Raw genomic sequence first — 16,094 nt, forward strand, 5'->3', positions numbered from 1 at the left:
TGCTTTACTACATTAAGCCTTTAATGGCCTTTCACTACATTAAGCCTTTGATGGTCTTTTACTACAGTAAGCCTTTGATGGCCTTTTACTACATTAAGCCTTTGATGGCCTTTTACTACAATAATCTTTTGATGGCCTTTTACTACATTAAGCCTTTGATGGCCTTTTACTACAATAATCTTTTGATGGCCTTTTACTACATTAAGCCTTTGATGGCCTTTTACTACAATAAGCTTTTGATGGCCTTCTACTAACATTAAGCCTTTGATGGCCTTTTACTACATTAAGCCTTTGATGGTCTTTTACTACATAATATTAGCATGATTACCATAGCTGAGTTAGACTTATTTTAAGGTCACTTACATCAAAAAGCAAACTACTACTGTGTTGTTATTACAATTACTTTCAAAGCATTATTCAAGATTTTATCATATTATAGAAATACTGAAGTTTAGCACAATGGTGCCAATGATTTGAAAACAAGAGTTTGTACTCATTACTTGAAAACAAGAGATGCACTTATTACTTGAAAACAGATGCACTTATTACCTGAAAACAAGAGATGTACTTAATACTTTAACACAAGAGATGTACTTATTCACACAACTTAAAATTTTCAATGTATGTGCAGCAATATCATGATGTAAATAAGGTCACTCTAATTGTTTTTTTTCTAAAACTGGTAATACATTTTAATGAGTTAAGAATTTAAATTTTCAAGTCTGAAAATGTAATTACAATTGACTTTTGACAATTTTGATGGAATAATGCAAAAAACTGACAAAAGTAAACTTTACTAAAATGTGACAATTTACTGTTATCAGGTTACAGCATTTTGCTAATGCTCCATGCTCGTTGATGAAATTATACAAATTTGAGAAAGGTAAAAAAAATATATGAAATAAGGGAAAATTAAATATTTTTTTATTTTTCAAACAAATTATATTAATTTATAATATTTCCATCTAATTCACAGTGACAGTACCTTAATAAAAGTTACGGCTTTATTTGAAGAACATTACAATCCATAAAAAATGCCAAGCAATCGACAGAAAATGTCTAAGGTGTCCAGACACTTATTGTACACGAATATGTTGCTACAATTTCATGTCCCAACTTTTATCAGTCATAAAAATTATTTTTGAAAATGATTGTGTCCCAAGGCTTAACATTATTACAGTATGTGCGTGATTACAGTTTAGATGGGGATCTTAAAAGTTTTCAAGCTATGACCCCACGGCTAAGATTTTAGGGTGGGAGTGAGGGGTGTACCCAGAGCCAGTGTCAGTTGAATGCACAAATTTGTATTTTCTATGGCCAATAAGTGTGTATGTATATGAATGACTGATCACATTCAAATTCTCAGTCATGTGAAACAGACAATTCATGATATTCCAAAGATACCTCCTTGCCTGCATCTACACCTTTACGGGTACAATCAAAATTCCCAATGTTTTGGTACAATCTACACACATAAAACTATTGCTAAACAAGCTTCTTGTGTCTAGTTAGACATGGTGAAGAATGGGTTCATGAACATTGCACACATACAGATGGATGGACGGAATCACATCTCTCAATTCCTTTATTTATACTATAAAAATAAACCATAAATACAAGCAAAAGCACTGCCTACAAGTCTTACATTCTGATTGTTCTTTCCCTTCCTTCTCATCCACAGGAGCTAGAGTAACATAAAGCAAAAAAACATGCATAAAACATACAAACAAAAAAAATCAATTTAAAAAACAAAACCAAATCTTAAGAAAAACAAAGCCCTAATATTCAAAATGTAAAATATGTCAATAGCGTATGCTTTTCACCTAGTACCAAAAATTTTATATACAATAAATATCTAAGAGATGCCCAAGGAACCTGAAACTGCAATTGTTGACTGGCTATAAACTAAATGAGATTGAAAATGATGAGGTAAATTTGAAAAAGGGTACATTTTAATTAATTTTAATGCAGCTTCATATTGTGGCCCAAAGCATAAAGAATGTGAAGAAAAGCCTTGATAAGAGAATTCTCATTGATTATTTTTTCCAAAATTGGCTAGGTAGTATTATACAAAACATTTACTTGGGGGTAGGGTAGTGTAAGGTATGATAGTACATATTTTTGGCACTTTTTGTGTTGGTTATTTGGTTGAAGAATCGCCACTAACATAAACAACTGAAAGGTCTTGATACCAGGAAGGTTGGTTAGAAATCTATGGCTGAGAAGCTTTTTGAAATCTATAAGATAGTTCACTAACACTGCCATCTATCGCTGTGGGGGTTGCTGAAATGCATGATGGTTCACTAACACTGCCATCAATGGCTGAGTTTTAAAAAAAATATCTAAAGGATGGTTTGCTAAAGGATGGTTTGCTAACACGGCCATCTATGGCTGAGGGGGTTACTGAATTACAGGAATATTCACTAACATTGCCATCAATGGCTGAGTTTTAAAAAAAATAAATCTATCGATAGCTTAGGGGGGTTACTGAAATACAGGATGGTTCGCTAACACTGCCATCAATGGCTGAGGGGGTTATTGAAATACAGGATGGTTCGCTAACACTGCCATCAATGGCTGATTGGGAGTTTGAAATCTGCAAGATGGTCTGTTAGAAACCAATTCTACCAGAAGTCATGGCTAATGGCATGCTGAAATCTACTCTGTCTTTGTGCATCAAGAATGACTGGAGAACCATCTCACGGAACTGAATAAATGTGGCAAGATGACTGAGTCATTCATTTTGTAAATGATAATGGCCATACTGGATGACACACATCTGGTTCATCTGGGTAAAGATGTTTGACTGACATGAATGGTAGTCCTCTTGGTCCACAGGACTATCATGAATGGCTGACATGAATGGCAGTCTTCATGGTCCACAGGACTATCAGGAATGGCTGACATGAATGGTAGTCCTCTTGGTCCACAGGACTGTCAGGAATGGCTGACATGAATAGTAGTCTGCTTGATCCACAGGACTATCAGGAATAGCTGACATAAAAGGTAGTCCTCTTGGTCCAAATGACTATCAGGAATGGCTGACATCAATGGTAGTCCTCTTGGTCCACAGGACTATCAAGAATGGATAACATGCAGTCCTCTTGGTCCTCTCGGTCCACATGACTATCAGGAATGGCTGACATGAATGGTAGTCCTCTTGGTCCACAGGACTATCCAGAATGGCTGAAATGAATGGTAGCCCTCTTGGTCCACATGACTATCAGGAATGGCTGACATGAATTGTAGCCCTGTTGGTCCACAGGACTATCAGGAATGGCTGATGTGAATGGTAGCCCTCTTGGTCCACAGGACTATTATGAATGGATAACATGGCAGTCCTCTTGGTCCACAGGACTATCAAAAACCGCTGACATAAAAGTTAGTCCTCTTGGTCCACAGGACTATCATGAATGGCTGACATCAATGGTAGTCTGCTTGGTCCACAGGACTATCATGACTGACTGACCTGAATGGTAGTCCTCTTGGTCCACAGGACTATCAGGAATGGATAACATGAATGGTAGCCCTCTTGGTCCATAGGACTATCAGTAATGGCTGACATGCATGGTAGTCCTCTTGGTCCACAGGACTATCATGAATTGATGCTCATAGTCGAGTTTAAGTGAAGGAATTTTCTTGGGTGGTAAATAGCAAATGTTGACCAACAAAAGAAGTCAGATGACCCAAACACATCGCCCACAATGACAAAATGCTATGCAGTTAGCTTAGGATGATTAAAAAGATGTAATACAGGTAATAACTCAATATGGTTAAAAAGATGTAAAACAGGTAATAACTTAGGCTGGTCAGAAAGATGTTATAAAGGTAATAACAATTTAAAACTGAAATATCAATATCAATGATCAAGTTAACAAATAATACTGGAGAAAAGGAAGGAAAATGGAATGCTAGCTGAGGATCTTTCTAAGAAAAATTATCATTTACAATATATATATATATATATATATATATATATATATATATATATATATATATATATATATATATATATATATATATATATGAATGACGATTTGGGGGTTTGCATAGGAATTACTATATACTACAAGAAGGAAACAGTTTTGTTTTTCAAAAATGTCACTGTGTCCATCTGTTAAGGAGAAGTGCTGTTGTTGAATTTCCAAATCCTGAAATGTCACACTTGGACCAAGAACATAACAGTAGAGGTGTTTCAGCAAAAGCTAGAAATCACAAAAAGTCTTTTAATGTCAGTACGACTGTTCAGGAGAAGTAGCAGTAAGATGTTCAAGGTGGCCACTTTTCAGGACAAAACAGAACTGGGGATAAGTGTGTGTAAAGTTCCATAACAATATACCAAGTAATTCAGGAAAAGTAATGATAAAAAAACTGTGCCAACAGACAAATGACATTCAGATGACAGATGACAATGACCAGCAGAGCTAAAAAGAAATATTTAAGACATAACTCTCTTGATATGCAACTTTCTATTACGAGATAAATGCTTATATGATCGTTTTAATGGAAAATACAATTTACATATGCATACCCAAAAGGAGTTAAAACAAGCCAGATGCCTGCATGCTCTGATAAAAGAAAAGATTAAAAATAAAAAGCAACAAAAATAAACACGATGCAACATCTACATGACCGAACATAAAGGCAACATATTATGAACATGAACTGCCAAATTTAAATACCTGATTTAAGGAACCAAAAATCACAAACTGTAAGACTCTTAACTGCCCACAGGTCACCTGGAATTTTCTCCTTCACTTTTCCTTCCTCATCCTGTATAGTAGAAATAGCAATATTAGTAACAGTAGCAAAGTAAATGTAGATCATATTATCATTTAGTAACTACTCAGCCTACTGCAGTTGCACCTAGTTTAGTAGTGATCCCTCATTACAAGTTGTCCCTAGTTTGGTACAGTGGTCCTTCAATATGTGTTGCCTCTAGTTTGGTACAGTGGTCTCTCACTGTATGTTACCCCTAGTTTAGTACAGTGGTCCCTCACTAAATGTTATCCCTAGTTTAGTACAGTGGTCTCTCACTGTATGTTACCCCTAGTTTTGGACAGCGATCACTCAATATGTGTTGGTCCCTCACTATATATTGTCACTAGTTTGGCACAGTGGTCCCTCACTAAATGTTAACCCTAGTTTGGTACAGTGGTCCCTCACTAAATGTTATCCCTAGTTTGGTACAGTGGTCCCTCACTAAATGTTATCCCTAGTGTGGTACAGTGGTCCCTCACTAAATGTTATCCCTAGTGTGGTACAGTGGTCCCTCACTATATGTTATCCCTAGTTTGGTACAGTGGTCCCTCACTAAATGTTATCCCTAGTTTAGTACCGTGGTCTCTCACTGTATGTTACCTCTTGTTTAGTACAGTGATCCCTCACTAAATGTTATCCCTAGTTTGGTACAGTGGTCCCTCACTAAATGTTATACCTAGTTTGGTACAGTGGTCCCTCACTAAATGTTATCCCTAGTTTGGTACAGTGGTCCCTCACTAAATGTTATCCCTAGTTTAGTACAGTGGTCCATCATTATATGTTGCCCATAATTTAGTATGCCGTATTTTCCGGCCTATAAGTCGAGTATAAGTCAAATTCACTAATTTTGTACATTTTCCATCTTATGTCCATATATAAGTCGATTCAGAGTATAAGATGAGGCCAGGTCAATAACTTGGCTTCGTATTTTACACTTGTAACTTCTGGCTTCATGAATATTAATGGTATCACTGTATGATATTCCATATTACTGGCAATCATGAAATTGCATCACTGATGCTAACATGCTTGTGATTTTACTCCTGTACAAGGCACTGCTATATTCTGTTATCAATTGACACAGCTGAATAAACAGTCTATGGTTGTTTTTATTATGATATCATTGCAACAAGAGCCACATGACTGTGCATAGCCTTAATTACAGGTCTAAAGCTTTAACCTGATTATTCCAGTTGAAACCAGTCCTGAAGGCACATTGATGGTGTAATTCATTTTATTACCTGTATTAGAACTGTTCCACATTCTAATTAAGAAAATAATGATTAAGAGTTCACTTAATCATCTCCAATATCTAAAAATCCCTCGAAATCTTTGTCTTCCATATTGGAATGAAAAATGGCAGCTATCTCACGGCTCAGATCACTGGAAATGTTCTCATTATTGTCTGTCTCCATCTCATCATCCTCATCTGGCTTCTCTATCCCGCTGACAACTTCTACTTTAGCAAAGCCATCCACAATTGCTGATTCAGGAACCCTGTCCCATGCATCCTTAACCCAATCTGCACCCTAGGAATATGCAGCATGCCGCATACATCCCATGTTTGTGAAGCTGTGCTTGCTGCCGTCATACAATGTTTCCACAACTTCCGAAGCTCAGCTATGAAACAGCGATTAACAGAAATGTCTAATGGTTGTAATAACTTTGTCATACCACCTGGGATGATGCCTAACAATGTCTTCTTGGTTTCAATCTTCACCTCTGTCTTGGCAATGATGTGTGCATGCATATAAACCATAAGGAGGAGAGGCTTCTTAGTGAGGAAAAATGCAAAAAAAATTCAATAATACCATATTGCCTTTTTGTTTTTACAAAAATTAATAATTAATTGTTGGTGAGAAAATACGGACTGATGTATAAGCTCTCTTACAGTCATTACAATATCTACTGGTGTTTATTAACAAATGTAAAAAGGATTCACAGACCACACCTTTAAATATTATTGTTACTTAGTTCTCCTTATTAAGTCTGTCACCGTAACAAAACACCAAGTGCATTTTAAAATGAGTTCTGAAGATCTTTGATGTTTTCTTATACAACAAAAATTACATATCAGTACATGCTAAAGTGAAGACCACAGACCATTGGTCAACTTCTCATTGTTTCATTATAATCATACAAACATAAAATATAAAACCTTGTCATTTTCTATTGAAAATTTGAAAGTCACAGACTCCACTATATATACATATACTATCTTTTAAGTGTTTGTTCTGTTTTGACTTGGATATAATTAACAATTTTTTGCAAATCTGTTCAATGATATACCCCTCTATTATCTTTATTGGTGAGTCTGAATAACAAGTAATGCGTATGATCACTTGTCCTTATAACAACAGCTTCAATGGCACACTGACAGATTTTCATTTCCCTAAAGACAACCTCGTTTCCCTACTGGCAGCCTTGCTGATTTGACCTATTCTGTCGATTCTTGCCCTCAGTCTGGTTTCAACTGGAATAACCAAAGTGCTAAGCATGTTTACTTACCATGTAAATAACACCGCATAGCTATGTGAGGGGCCCCTAGTGGCCGAGTGGTATAAGGCCCTCTCCGTTACAGATCACTGCCATCTCACCTCTGTCTGCATAGGTTCAAGTCTCGGATTTGGCTAACGTGAGTATGTGAGAAAGCTTGCCAGTAGCTTCTCGTGGGTCGGTGGTTCTTTCTGGGGTTTTCCCGGGTTCTTCCTCCACCATTAATACTGGCCGCCATGTATAGCCTATCATGTGCTGAAAAATGGCGTTAAACCCTACAACAACAACAACATAGCCATGTGGTTGTTGTGACAATGTACATCGTAATTAAAACAAGAATGAATTGTTGATTTTGTGGTGTTTATTGACAATGGAATATAGTAGGGTCATAATACATGTGGATTATCACAATCGTCAAGTAACTCAAAATACAGTCTTTCTTCTCTTTGCAAAAGCTACAAATAAAAACCACCCTGAATAAATAGTCTTGTACACCGACAATTTTTTTTCCATCTCTCTCTTGTGTGCACACACACACACACACACACACGTGCACTCTCATGCGCATTAACTAAAACATGATTTCAAATTCTTTATTTTTTTATTGCAATTTGGTAATGAGATTATTGCTGCTGTAAAAATACAAGTTGCACTTAATTTCTTGACAATGTGGTCTTGTATACAATTTACCAATAAATAATACTCTTGACTAAAACATGTTCAAACCGTCTTTATCATTTTGCTAGTCCTACATGTAAGACCTCAAGAAATAAGAAAATACATGCAGAATGCAAACTAAATAATGACAAAACTTACAAGTATAAATGCAGTCATATTAGTTTATAACAATTTATTGACATAGTAATTTAACAAGAATTTGTACTTCTATGTGACCTGTTTTCGATTATGCCGATTATAAAGCAATTTTAATAACATACCAGGTACCATAATCCATATATAAGTTGATGCAATTTCAATGACAAAATTCATATATAAATTTGATTCGGAGTATAAGATGAAGACCTGACTTTCAAGTAAAAAACTATCGACTTATAACAGGTCTCAATAATAAAACAGGTCTCACTTATGAAAAAGAATCTCTTATAACACAGCAACGGGTACATCACAACGGGCACATCACACTATAATTTGAAATCAGCAATGAGTGCATCACAAAGGTCACATCACGTATGTATGTATGTAATTATATACACACACACACACACACACACACACACACACACACACACACATACATACATACATATATATATATATATATAGATAGATAGATAGATAGATATATAATTGGAACTCGTTCAAGGTTTCATCTATAAAAAATTCCATGCCAAATTCTGTTAAATTGATCATTCCTTTGTAAGGAATAATGCAGAAGCCAAAGTCAGAAGGATAGGATATCTGGTGCCATAGCTCTTTTAAATCAAAATGAAAATGGAATGCTGAAATCCTAATTCATTTACAGTCTAATCAATATAAAGTCGCATGGCCAAATCAGTTTAAAATGAAATAATCCTTGGTAAAGTTACATTGCAGACATTAAAAACAGGAAGAGACATTCAGGTGCTCCGACTCCCTATAAATGCTGAGAATCGAATTCATATAAGGTCTCAAATTTGGTTGAAATGCAACAAAATCTAGTAAATTTATGCTGCAGAAACCAAATGTCAGGGAGGATGGAAATTTGGAGAATATATGTTTTAAATAATGTTACGGAAAGATGGAAATGAAATAAAATTCAGTTAGGTTTTATCAATATAGAGTTGCATACCACGTTTGGTTGAAATCCAACAATACTCAGTAAAGATGCAGGATTGGCAAACAAGGGCCATAGCTCATCTAAATTAGGACAAAGAAGCCTCAAAATAACAAAAAAATTATCAAGTTTCATGGCAATCCATTTGAAACAGATGGACTAGTTCTGCTAACAAGTGCTGAAAGGAGGTGGGTCACACCACTGTTTGAGAATAAAGACTACCATTTTTGTAGCAATATCTTACCCCTTGTCTGGAAAGCCCTGCAATGATGGCCGAGATGGTGCGGATGGTTGCAGGCGAGATGTTCATGATGAGATCTGAGGTGCCAACATCCATGTGAACTCCCTGGCCAGTCGGAGCCTTACTGAAGAATGATATGCTGCATGGAGACAGAATCTGAAAGAACAAACAAAGCTACAGTGTGAAGTCTTTACAAGAATATGTTGTTGTTGTTGTTTTAGGGTTTAACGCCATTTTTCAGCACACGATAGGCTATACATGGCAGCCAGTATTAACGGTGGAGGAAGAACCCGGGAAAACCCCAGAAAGAACCACCGACCCACAAGAAGCTACTGGCAAGCTTTATCACATACCCACATTAGCCGAATCCGAGACTCGAACCTATGCAGACAGAAGTGAGATGGCAGTGATCCATAACGGAGAGCGCTTTAGAACACTCGGCCACACGGGGCCCCTTACAAGAGTATGTAATAATGGCTGAGATAGTGCAGATGTGGATCTGTGGTGCCAATGTCTATATGAGCACCTGGGACCATTAGAGAATTACTGAATAAAACTATGCTTAAAGCCCCAATGCCACCATTATAAGCAAATTGTTATATATGCGAAATCATCTGACTAATGCTGAATCTTTAAAGATACTGGTCCTAAACATCAATGGGTTCCATTAAAACCAGATAACATTGACGTTCCATCATATTATGAGTCGGGTAATTTCTCTCTAAAACTGAGAAACCCTGTTATTTTCACATTTGTATGAATTAATCTGATGTTGATTGGCTACATCCATGGATCAATCAATTTCAGTTGATTTTTTGTTGCTGTTGTGGGGTTTAACACCATTTTGCAGCACATGATAGGCTATAATTTCAGTCGAATGCTGTTCCACAAGATTTGATGACATCACCCTTGTAAATGTAAGAAATCAACACTACACTATATCGGATTGTCTTCAGCCCAAGTTTACGTTTCAAAGTATTCCAGTGCCCCAGCTGATCACCAATATTCACCCCTGTCTTAGTTTTATCTAACTCATGCTTTATCTTCTCAGATCTGCTGAACAAAAGTGGGCTTGCCTCTTTTCATTCCCTCTCAAATCAATCTGTGCACCATGTACGAATATTGTTATTAGTCACTAACGGAATTTGTCGAATGTATCACATCACTACTTTTGGAACACTCACAAAAAAGAATGGGAGGACCCTAACTGACCAAGTGGTCTAAAACGCTCTCCATTACAGATCACTGCCATCTCACCTCTGTCTGCTTGGGTTTGAGTCTCGGATTTGGCCAATGTGGGTATGTGAGAAAGCTTGCCTTCAGCTTCTCATGGGTCAGTGGTTCTTTCCGGGATTTCCTGGGTTCTTCCACCACCATTAATACTGGCTGCCATGTATAGCATATCATGTGCTGAAAATTGGTGTTAAACCCTACAACAACAACAACAACAAAAAAAAAAAGAATGGAATTATGAGTGACTTTACTGACTGGGTTAAGGAGCTGAACCTCCTAATTCAAAACTGAAATATTTGAAAATCATTTAAACTTGACACCCTGATTATTTCAAAGAATGGTTCATATCAGGCAGTCTTTTTAACAAACCGTTTCCATCCTTCCAAGCATTAATTAGACACGAAGAATGGTGTCTAATTAATGCTTTAAAAAATTTCAGTCATAACTGCAGTGTGGCAGTTTATAGTGATGCCCAGCACTGGGGCATCATGTCACAGACATGTAGCATGATATCCCACCCAGTCACATTATCCTGATACCAGGTCAACCAGTCCTAACACTAACCTCTTAATGTTGAGCGCAAGTGAGGCAGCTGTTAGTACTATTTTTGTAAGTCTTTGGTATGACTTAGCCGGGGACTGAACCCATGACCTCCCGCATCCAAGGTGGAAGCTCTAACCACTAGGCCACCGGAGCGGTCAAATGTGTTTAAAAAAATCAGGTGTCTAGTAACTTTTGTATGTAGCAATATGAGTCCTTATTCTGTACACCAAAGACTGCATCTTTTTAACGACACTGTATTTTAATAACGATATATGATTTGTCCCATTGTAAATGGGATCCTCTGCTTATTATTAGGACATTCTATCAAAACAAGATCACCACAAATATGAAATAAAAATTCAAAGAAAGACCACCTCACTAATTTATACTGATTTTCCTGCTGATATTTTACTAAAATAAATCCTCATTGCAAGTTTCATCAAATTCCTTTCATAACCAATTTTTTAATATATTTGAAAGACCAAGAATGCACAAGGAACACATGACCATTCCACCCATAGGTTAGAAATTATCAGCGTACCCATGTCTTTTACTTGTTTCCTTAAATCCATCCGAAATAGAAATCCATAGAACACAGTGTCTCACCTGCGTCAATGTTGTTTACAGTCTAACCAGTTTACAAGAAAATCTACAACGAAAACTTTAACATTCTTAATGACAATGTTCCTATCCACTAATGACAACAGCTGAAAAGTGACTATATCTCACAAAGCTTATGCATGTGAAATAGTAACCCAAAAACTGGTATGAATGTATTTAATATAGAAATCCAAGGTCTATAATTGAACTGAAAATTTATTCAAACACTCATATTCATTTCAAACAGGAATTATTATTTTTTTATATACAATGGGAATTTAATAAAGTAAAACAAATGCATGACTTGTTCATATTGTGTGTAATTTTCCAACTTTTGGTTGATTTTTGGCTGTACTGTTTTGGAAATTAGCATGAATCATGCAATCTAAAAGAGAATCTAGGAATTCATACCACAGTTCCAAATGAATGCATTTTCTCATACATAGATGATACAATTTCTAGTCCACTGATAGCTGCAGACATCTCCTGTGACTCAGCATTGACTCTCATTTTGAACATCAGCTCCATCTACAAAGAGATTTGGAAATTATCATTAAAATTTATATTTAACAGGGCTGTGACAGAGATACTAACAAGGATGCTTGAATGGCTGGGTGGTTGGGAGGGTTTTTAAGTAATGTCATTGGGTAAATATTCTCAGAGATAAATAAGTTACTTAAAAATTTGCTTTCTCCTTCCAATATGTTCCCCAATCACATTACTTTAGGAGAATAAGTAATAGGAGGAAGGGATGATAAGCATCTGACCTCTACCTTGGGTATCCTTCTAGAGCAGAACAGCTGGATTCCCCATGGGAATGATAACCCATTCTCCAAATTACATAAGCAACACAGACTGGGGTCATTTAATCTTAGACCCTTATCTTTCACTGGTCAATCCAGTAAAAGCTAACAGGATGTGTTGAATAACCTGAGCTAATGCCTCCAAAATTCCTCTGTGCTTCTTCAAAAGCAATAGTGACCCAAACAGGATTGTTCGGACAAGGAGGGTATCACAAGGTATGACAAGGTTTGAGATGTGGATTGCAGACATGCATAACAGAAGTAAATTGACCAAACCCATCGAAGTATTGGCCATGGTATAGCCCTGGTCAATGACCCCAGCAATCCTACCCTTTGCCTCCCAAGCATGGCTATTGCCCAGTGTCTCCGTCAAGTCTGAAAGGTGCCAATGAGACCAAATGCAACAATGAAGAAGGTGCAACTACAACCCAAACCAGCTCTGAAGGGTAAGGGGGACATTTGTTCACCTAATAAAACAGATGAGCGGGCATATGAGCAGCTGCTATATTCGTGTCAAGTGCTGGGAGATCAGTATTGAAGGCATATGTCGCCTTAAATGTATCTAATAGGGGAAGGAACCAGACAGATTCATCAAGATCAATTCATTTGAGTAGCAGTAGGGGGTGGAGGGCAACACCTTATAAATGTACTCAATGGCAGCTTGAAAGCTAAACTTCAGTATGTTCCATGGCTAGGTCTGATGGATGGTGGATTTGAAGGACTTCCATCGCACTCATTGTGTGTTGAGACCAAATCTGGGTCTACTTGTAGCTCTGGGGAAGACATACCAGGTGGTATGAAGACTCAATTCTGTCACAATAAAAACATCACTAGCTCTTCCTTGTGGACAAGCAGTGAAAATACAGAAGTCTGGTATTTGTGTGCCTGGTGAATGGTCGGCCTGGAAGCTGGCAGTATAGAAGATGGTCCAGCTATTACCAATAGCGGCCATTACGAAGGTCTGGATGGACAGACAGATTTCTAACTGACATTTCCATCACAGAAAGTGCATGTCACCAACAGCATGGTTAAACACTAAGATCCCCGTAAATCATAGTTGGCTGGAACGATTCAATGAAAAGGTCCCCATGTTGGAACTGCTAGATGGTCAGTGATGACTATATTGCCAGTGTCAGTGTAGTTTTATTATGCACTGGATCCAATTTATCTGGCATAAATTCCCATGCATTCGGACTTCTAGGCCCAGAGACCATGCTCAGACATACAGAGGGACTTATGCCCAGTGGGCTGCCTAAAAGTGGGAAACACTCCTTTAATGAGTCAGAAATGCAAGCAACAAACTAGATGGCTGGGCCATCTTCTCAAATGGTCTCCCATGCTGGACAGTCAGTGACCGCTGTACAGTCGGTGATAGCTGGACAGCTGGATGTCAGCTGGATGGCCAGTAACTGTGCACTAGTATAAGGAGGTGGATCCAATTGATCTGATACGAACTCCATGCGCCCTGATTTAAACATATGAAGGCCATGCTAGGTCATGCCCACCAGGCTGCCTAAAATTGGGGAATACTCCCCGATGAGTCGATATCACTAACAATGAACTGTAGGCTGTCTTCCTTGACTTATTCATCTTTCCTTCCCTTCAATGCTGAATTAACTATCGATCTGAATGTGCATTTCATGTATATAGTAAACATTTCTCCTGAAACAATATAAGAGAGAACAAAGCATAGATTAGCAAGTCAGTATATGACTAACTAGCTAATAGCATAGATTAGCTAATCACTATGTGACTAGCTAGTTAATAGCATAGATTAGCTAATCAGTATATGACTAACTAGCTAATAGCATAGATTAGCTAATCAGGATGTGACTAACTAGCTAACATGAGAGCCCAGACTTCCTATGATCACATGTTAAAGATGTTGCATATCACGGACAGTGTATACTTAGTATAAACAAAACAAGAGTCATGGTAGACTTCCATGCTCTTAAGTTACATATGTAGCTTTTAAATAACATTCTGTTTAAACAACACACAAAGAGAAAGCAAAGCATAAATTAGTAATTCATCAAGTTACTAACTCACTAAATAAATATATTCCTCATTACTAAAGAAGAAATCGAAAAAGACTGTGTCATGTTCAAAAGTTATCGACTATGCTTTGAATTTAAGCATTTCAAATATTTAGTTGACTGTTCTACTGAAACAACACAAGAAGGAAAATACAAAGCATAAATTAGTAATACAGCATGTTAATAACTCACTAAAACCAACTCCATTACAAACAGAGCAAGTGAAAAAAGTCTAAGTCTCGCCAACTCATAATCAAACTGCAAATATCAATGATAGTGTGCTGTGACATAGTCTTAAAAAGACAATGTCCCTAAAGGTGACAAAATCATTCAAATCTGGCAGAAAATGAAAAAAAGGAAAGCATACAACCAGCAACAGAATGATTAATCCACACAATAATCCAAAATGACTGTTGGATGGTTGAATTAGAGCAAAAAAATGGATTGGATTGTCAGAGGATAAACTGTATGATGTACAGTACAGTAGCGACACATTGTGGTACCAAGGGTAGGTAATGAGCAAGAGTTATTGCCCTTTGTCTATTGGAAATGGACAGGAAAAGATGATTTTCATCTTTAGTAGGGCTGGATTTGCAAGATAGCAGCTAATATTCCTAACATAACGTGATTGGGGAATGTATTCAAGGGCGAAATGGGCACTCGCAATTGTTGTTCTCTGCATAAATAATTTGTATTGTATCTATAATGTAAATAAAGTATGATTGTTCATTTTGTACACAGCAAACACCAGATCCAGTTAACTTTTTATTTCGAAAGAAACATTTTTCCTAGAGGGGCAGTCTGCTGCCATTGATCAAATTTGGTTTATTCTGTCAGTGACTGATTCAGCAGCAACTGAATGGGCACAACAGTGTTCCACAAAAGGTAACAGTTGGGCAGAGAAAACTCCCCAACATGTTATGGATAACCCTTGAGCAAAGTTTCTTTAGTGGAAACTAAAGGAGTCCAGCAATGACTGGGCTGTCCAAAAACATTGGGGATGCCAGAGGTAACTGTGTCAACTTCACTCAGTGGTTTTAGTTTAAGATGCAATATTGCACTGACATTAGATTCTTGGGTGAACAAAATGGAATGGGATGAAGTGAATGCCCAAAACGAATAGATGCATAGCAGCATTTGCCCTCCAAGATTTCATATAAATATTTTACTCATTTTATTGTTGGAAATTTTATACCATGATCAAATAAGTTTTATAAAATTCTCCTTTTTTGGCATAGGCTTGATATTTTTTTTGTGTTTGTTTTCAAAAGAACATATTGCTGTTCTAATAGTGCAAAACACTTTTTTAAATGGTGGCACAAAATGGTTTATTGTTCTCATCATTGTTATAGAAGTTTGGAAAGCATTATTAAAACTGGATTATATTTAATGTCTGCATATACAAATTTAATTAAATACATTTCTGTTAAAAAATTTGCTGTGTTATAAACACATACTTGTATTTAATGGTGTGTGTTATAAACAAGTCTTTGTATTGAATGGGTTATGCTACAAGTCCTTGTATATAATGGCGTGCATTATAAACAAGTCCTTGTATTTAATGGGGTGTGTTATAAATAACTCCTTGTATTTAATGGGGTGTGCTA

The 16,094-nt window shown here is 36.8% G+C and overlaps 1 protein-coding gene across 6 annotated transcripts in view; it reads right to left on the reverse strand.

Moving 5' to 3' along the window:
• Positions 1 to 16,094, reverse strand: part of LOC149792919 (intermembrane lipid transfer protein VPS13A-like) — a 345,749-nt gene that overhangs the window by 157,102 nt on the left and 172,553 nt on the right. For 4 of the 6 annotated variants that reach the window (XM_089966746.1, XM_089966750.1, XM_089966745.1 and 1 more), the window contains 4 exons: positions 12,060 to 12,176; positions 9,276 to 9,428; positions 4,683 to 4,773; positions 1,646 to 1,684 (listed from right to left, as the gene is read on the reverse strand). In XM_089966746.1, coding sequence (XP_089822872.1) covers positions 1,646 to 1,684; positions 4,683 to 4,773; positions 9,276 to 9,428; positions 12,060 to 12,176 — 400 coding nt within the window. The remainder of the gene's footprint in view (positions 1 to 1,645; positions 1,685 to 4,682; positions 4,774 to 9,275; positions 9,429 to 12,059; positions 12,177 to 16,094) is intronic. The other 2 variants (XM_089966749.1, XM_089966747.1) reach the window with 1 other exon arrangement.

This window comes from Sinohyriopsis cumingii, chromosome 8 (genome assembly GCF_028554795.1).
Source record: "Sinohyriopsis cumingii isolate HCF-2022 chromosome 8, ASM2855479v2, whole genome shotgun sequence".
In the NCBI taxonomy this organism is placed as follows: domain Eukaryota; kingdom Metazoa; phylum Mollusca; class Bivalvia; order Unionida; family Unionidae; genus Sinohyriopsis; species Sinohyriopsis cumingii.